Genomic DNA, 6,729 nt, shown 5'->3' on the forward strand with positions numbered 1-6,729 from the left:
TTATTAACTCAGTAACATGGTATATGCAATTAAGTAAAGTTACTCTATTATCAATGTTAATGTTTGGTTGCTCCCGTTATTATCGACTCATATTGAGATGACTAGAGCTAAGCACAAGCAAGTGTTTATTTTAGCTGCTCTATCTTTTGATTTTCTTTTTGCGATTATGTTTTGGTTATTGCAGAGTGATGGAGCTTCAACATAAGAAACCTTCCTCGCCTGTTGAAGTTTGTATATGCACAGGTTCAGTCATGATAAAATTAAGCAACTGCATTTGGATTTTTTTTTTTCAGTTCAGAGGATTTGGAATTCTTTTCCGGGAAGACTATATCATCGGGCCCAATGTTGGCCCAATCCACTTTTCCATATCGGATATGGCCCACGAATCCGAACACTCGTCTCATCTTTCTCTTTTCTTTTCCGTGCGGCCCATCATCGCCCTCGTCTCCACCCACGCTCTCCGCCGATTCGTCGCCGACGACGCAGGTCTCCACCCGTCGCATCAACGCCGACGAGTCCGGGGTGAAGACTGCAGGTCTGCAGCGCAGCTCGGGCGGCGGCTGGAACCGCCGGAGAAGCGGCGGCAGTGCGGGAGCGCGCACCCCCAAGTCCTTCTCCGCCGCCGCGGGACCCGGAACCACCGTCCCAGCATCGTCCCGATCCGGCTTAGTGCGCCGCCTCCTCGTCCCCCCTCCTAGGAGTGGAGGGCGCGATGGGGTCCGTGGATCTGATTGCCGCCTGCCTCGACTCCATACGCCAGGTCGGATCTCTTCGCCTCTTCGTCCTGATTCCGGGTCCATGCTTGCTTGCCCCAATTTCTCTCGTACAATGCAACAAGAGGTTTCGGTTGCGCGAGTCTCGTGGAATTCGTGCGGTTTCCACAACTCTGCTTTTGCACTTAGTCACGCGAATTTGCGTTGTGCGGAAATAATCTGATAAATGTGCCTGATTTGAGTAATTATAACCTGTTAAAAGAACCATCTTTTTCACATCCTTGACTGAACCGTGGATTATTTTTGTCGCTAAACTTAATGTTACAACGCCCAATAAATTATTTAACTAGTCCAGCTTCGTTACTATCTTTTGAGATTCTGAACCTAGAATTTGTCTTCTGTAACCTGCTCACTTTGTGGATAATTTGACACTACTAGCTTGTAATAAGTTCTGAATGTCAAACTTTTATCCTTTCATATTTCAAGAATAAAATTTATTTACTTACTGCTGTTGCAGATTGGAGATGAGATTGTGGATGCAATAGTGTATGTTGATGCAGGCACTCTGGAAGCGTTTCAGTTCATAGGAGCATTTTCTCTGCTTCTCGAGCTTGGTGCTCGTGCTGTTTGCAGCTTGGAGAGCGCGTCACCTCTTGATGCTGTGAGATTCCTTTACTACCTTGCTACCGGTCATAACTTGTAGTTAGTGATGTATGCTTAAATGTGAGTGCAGAACTGAATGCAACATGTTTGGTTCATCAAAGCTTGAGCATGTAAACACATGTCTAGCACACAAATGAAACAATAAAGACCTGGAAGCATTCGTAAACAGATTACAGATTCTCTAATCATGGCAAACTTGATGCTGAGTAGGGATGTAATTGCTATCATTAGCAGCAGTCACTTGCACACTTCAGGATTATAGGTAGGGAGTGAGTATCACAGTGCTGCAATATTCTCCACTGGTGCATGATAGGAATGGTTTTATGATGATTTTGTGTATTATACTGCTCTGTGCCTGCTTTCTTGATGGTCTTTATGGATAAAAGATTTTGAGAAGAATGTTCTTTTAGTTCTTTTACTATACTGGTATTGAAAATTTAAACTACTTTCTCAGTATTGAGTTGGTACTTGGTAGACACTGATGCACAATAAGTTCTAACTTGAGGGCCATTAGTGTTTCTGATTTTGTAATGTATGTTTTTGTTATAACTAGTTGGACTTGCAAAACCTTAAATTTTAGTCGATGTATCTCTTTGTTTCAATACTTATGATGGATTGGAACTGCCAGGCCTAATAACCTTCATTTAACTTCATCAAAGAATCCTGTTCTTCTACCCTTTACCTGATTGCATGCTGTATCCTGTGCTTTGCAGGTTTCTGACTGGCACTCAAAATTTTCTCATCCAGTGAGGAAGATTGTAGTGCTTACATCCCGCCTTCTTAGTGATGCACATCGGTATATTCTGCGATGCCTGGGCAACCATGGAACTGTTTCGCATTGTACTGTGCTGACAGCTATTTCGGAGGTGCTTCCCCACTGCAAGACTATGTTCCCTGTCTTTAAGTTCTTGAGAATCTTGCTAGTTAATTTTTTCTGTCCACTAAATCTCTCTTGAAAGAAAATTACCTAAAATACCGTTACTTGGCACTGAGCTTCCTATTTAGTTTTTTACATACATCAAATTCCAAATTTGTTCTATTTACATTGTTTGATTTCCCCCTCATATATGTAGTCTGCAGCAACTTGCATCTACGCTACTATAGAACATATCTTATTTATTATTTAGTTATAATGTAGTAGTGAGCCTGAGGTCCTCATGTGTTTAGCATAGCTGATGAGTATGGATAGAACATCTTTACCTGATGGTGTAAATTTCTATTTTGCTACTCAATTTCGGTCTTGTATCCTTGGAAGACTTCGAAGCAACATCAATAGTATCGAAATTTGTTTCAAGCAAGCCTTTTGAATCTTTTTGCGAAAATTTATTGCAGGTTGGTCACTCAGCATATATTGATTCTCCACTTGGGCCAGATGCTTTTCGGGAGTACGAGACGTTACTCGTTCAGGACCATGAGGAGCTTTTTAAAAAGTGTGAGAAATCAAATAAATATAAAGATAATATTAGTAATACAGGGAATGATTTCACCACAGATGCTGATAAATATTCTGAATGGGGTTCTGGGGTCCACTATGGATCGAATGCTGAATCCAGCCCGACAAAAAGGAATTTGTTTGATAGTGACTTAGGTCAGTTAGTGGCAAGCGGAAAGAGGTTGTCTGTAACCGTGTCTCACTTCCCAATGATTTTCTCTCCTATTTCCCCAAGGACTTTTGTTTTGCCTTCTGAGGGCATAATTGCTGACTCATCTTTGTCGAATCAGCATGAAGATTCCCTTGGTCCTGGTCTACCCTCTATATCTACTGGTAAACCTTTCGACAGTGATGAGGTTCCTCCAGGAGTGACATTGACTGCTCAGTTCCTGTATCATTTGGCAAATAAGGTAACAATTTATCTCATACTATATACCACTTGCTAGTGACTTTTATTTTTGTTAAGGGTTTGATCCTTTGTTGATTGCCATTCTTCATTACGAAATGTATGTAGATGGATCTAAAGCTCGATATATTTTCGCTGGGTGATACTTCAAAGGTCATTGGGAAGTTGATGATGGATATGTCAAGTTTATATGATGTTGGTCGTAATAAGAGATCTGCTGGTCTATTGATCGTAGATCGTACGGTTGATCTCCTAACTCCTTGCTTCCATGGTGACTCATTTCTTGATAGGATGCTGTCCTCATTGCCACGCAAAGAAAAGATTTCATCATCATATTCTGTGGCGAAAAATCCACAGAATCCAAGCAAGCATTCTCACACTGCTGTTAAACGAGTCCCACTGGATATAAAGGTCCCTTTTGAGACAGTCTTTAAGAAGGAAGAACCTAAGAGTCGGACAAGTATGCTGTCTGAAGGTATCATGTCATTTATGTCTGGATGGAACTCTGCTGATGTTGACTCCGAAGTTACCTGGCTGCCTGATTATTCTGACAAAGCACAAGATGACAGACTTGACAGTGACCTTGGCACTCTAAATGGTTCACTCCTATCGAATTATGCTGGAGTACACTACTTAGAAGCATTACTAGACAGGGGAGCAAAAGATGGATTAATGCTGATTAAGAAATGGCTTATTGAAGCTCTGCAGCATGAGAAACTATCCTCTGCATCTAAAGGTCGACAAGGAGCCACTTCTGTTTCAGAGATTCGTTCTATGGTACAAATACTCTCTCAAGACCAGTTGTCATTGTTAAGAAACAGAGGAGTTATCCAGTTAGCTCTGGCTGCTGAAATGACTCTCCTGGAGCCTCAAAGTTCTCACTGGGATGCTTTTACTAGTGCTGAAAGAATATTAAGTGTAACATCTGCAGAGACGACTCAAAGTCTTGCCAGTGAGCTTCGTGATTTCATAAACACTAGTACTTCAGTGGACTCTCACAAACAAGCTACTACAATGGAATCTTCTCAGGGATTACTTAGTTTTCAGGATGTATTACTTCTAACAATTATTGGGTATATCTTGGCTGGTGAGAATTTTCCTACATCTATAGCTGGTGGTCCCTTTTCTTGGGAAGATGAGCGGTCTCTTAAAGATGTGGTGGTGGATTCTATCCTTGAGCGACCATCATCAGTGAAGCTACGATTCCTTGATGGCCTGGATAATGAACTTGAAGCTAAAGCAAGATCCAAAGATGTTGAGAGGAATAATAAGGACTCTACTGAGCCATCCAGTACTGATGATTTCGATGATGAATGGGGTAACTGGGATGACAATGACAATGCCGATGACCAAAAGGAGGAACCTTATGGGGATATGCAACTGAAGTTGGAAGTGCGAGATAGGGTTGACCAACTTTTCAAATTCTTTCACAAATTGTCCAGTATGAGGTTAAGAAACCATGCCCTTGGAGAAGGTCTAGCGGCATTAAGTAGATTTGAAACTGATGGCTACTCGAGGAAAGGCTTGCTTTATAAATTGCTATTAGCCCTGTTGTCAAGGTATGATGTACCTGGCCTTGAATATCATTCATCAGCTGTTGGTCGTTTGTTCAAAAGTGGATTAGGGAGATTTGGGCTTGGACAGGTGAGTTTCTCAGTTACCTTTTACTTGCTTGCTCTGTCTTTTTGTTTATCTCTTTATTTTCATTTTTCTAACTATCGTTCCATTTGCAGTCCAAACCAAGCTTTGGTGATCAAAGTGTGCTTATCATTTTTGTTGTGGGGGGTATTAATACTCTGGAGGTAAGATACATTTTCTTTGGTTTTCACTATTCGACCATCTCATGATTTAAGTTCTATGTTTCTCCCAGACTGTTTGGTGTTTACATGAATGAACTCTATTGCAAACTGCATGAACCCACCACTAGCTTTTAATTGTAACAAATGTCTGTTATCTTTGTCAATTATGATTCTATGAAAAAGATATTTTAGGTAATTGATCAGGTGTGACAGAATAATGTATTTTTTTCTTGGTATAATGAGTTTATCTTGGTATGAAGGAAGCGTGGGTATGAAACCTCCAATTCAAAATACATGTCGTTTTATGATTCTTTTCATTCAACTTTTTTTTTTTACTTTTGAGTCTTTGACTATCAATATATAAAAAAAACTACATGGATTGAAAATGTAAGATTGATGTTATTAGGTTCTCCATGAGAATTACCTACAAAATTTTTAACTACCCTTGACATTTTTTTTAGAAATTGTTGCTTAAAGTTTTCACCTTGTAGACCGTGTTGATGCCCTAAATGATATGTATTTCAAATCAGAGAGAGTACCTTTTCGCTATATGAAATCTTGTTCTATAATAGTAAGTTTTAATTACTGCAGTTTGAAAAGCACACATGTTAGCTAGCATTCTTTTATTTTCAACATACAATCTCCAAACTCCAGCACTTGTAGTTTGATCTTTTGAAATGTAGTATCAACAACACACATGGATTTTCAATGTCATGCAGTAACCATATTATCTTTAACAAGATGGTAATCACTGCCTTACCAAACCAAATGGCCTCTTTTATGCAAGGTGCGGGAAGTTATGAAGGCAATCTCAGAGAGCAGCAGACCAGATGTGGAGCTTATTCTTGGTGGTACAACCCTTCTCACTCCAGATGACATGTTTGAGTTGATGTTGGGCTCGTAGGCCCAACCTTCATGCTTGAGAGGCCTATTCTGACATCAGGAGGTGGTGCACAAGGCATCAGAATAAGAGTCCCAAGTAACCCAGATTATTTACCCAGTGCATTATATCAGAAATTTTAGTGTCTGGTGGAGCAGAATGTCAACAGTATGAAGAGTGTGTTGTTGATACTACCAGAAGCGGCAGATAGCACTTCATGAACATCCTTGGACACCCTTTGTCATAAGCTGCAAGATGTACTAACAATTTTTCATTAGTTTGCAGCACCAGCAATAATGGCTTTTGCAGTAATCCTCAGAAAATGCACATATTGCTGGAAGCTATACATCTCTGATGAGGGATGGGGGAAGACCTTGGAAGGCTTCGCTAAAGATATCTACCTTAAAGTGAGTGGCTGGCATTCTTCTATATTAGAACGTCAAGAGGTAGCAAACAAAAGATAAGTCTGAATTAACCTGCTAACTATACACTCAAAACTAGCATGGACATGTGTTGTTTAGGAGCAGTTGTTTTGCTTCCAAAGATATGCTTGCCAGTATAGTAACCAGCATGTGAAATCAGTGTACATTGTACGGTTGTGATATGGAAAGTTCGGAGTTTTACTGCACTTGAAAACTCTCAAACATCCCTATATATTGAAAATTCGCCAAAGTATCTTTTTGATGCCGTAGACTTTATTCCAAATCTTTTGGTAAGTCATCTAAATCCTTGGAAAGAAGTCTTCAAAGTATCCAATGATGTACAAGGGTCAAGGGTAGCTTTGCACTATCTTATCAGCCATGTAATGTAAGTATTCACATACTCATTGGCCGAAA

At 40.2% G+C, this 6,729-nt stretch overlaps 1 protein-coding gene across 1 annotated transcript; it reads left to right on the top strand.

Annotated features, from left to right (window-relative positions):
* Positions 1-431: 431 nt before the first annotated feature.
* LOC117833223 (sec1 family domain-containing protein MIP3) lies at positions 432-6,521 on the top strand. The gene is made up of 7 exons (XM_034712650.2): positions 432-760; positions 1,231-1,374; positions 2,090-2,242; positions 2,709-3,218; positions 3,323-4,858; positions 4,948-5,016; positions 5,801-6,521. Exons 1-7 carry the CDS (start codon positions 713-715, stop codon positions 5,915-5,917), a joined length of 2,577 nt encoding a protein of 858 aa, XP_034568541.1. The 5' UTR covers positions 432-712; the 3' UTR covers positions 5,918-6,521.
* The last annotated feature ends 208 nt before the right edge of the window (positions 6,522-6,729 follow it).

Source organism: Setaria viridis, chromosome 8, assembly GCF_005286985.2.
Source record: "Setaria viridis chromosome 8, Setaria_viridis_v4.0, whole genome shotgun sequence".
In the NCBI taxonomy this organism is placed as follows: domain Eukaryota; kingdom Viridiplantae; phylum Streptophyta; class Magnoliopsida; order Poales; family Poaceae; genus Setaria; species Setaria viridis.

Coding starts and splice junctions, on each gene's coding strand:
- LOC117833223 (XM_034712650.2), top strand. CDS start 713: ATGGGGTCCGTGGATCTGATTGCCGCCTGCCTCGACTCCATACGCCAG. Junction 3,219..3,322: donor TGTATCATTTGGCAAATAAG/GTAACAATTTAT, acceptor AAATGTATGTAG/ATGGATCTAAAGCTCGATAT. Junction 5,017..5,800: donor GGGGTATTAATACTCTGGAG/GTAAGATACATT, acceptor CTTTTATGCAAG/GTGCGGGAAGTTATGAAGGC.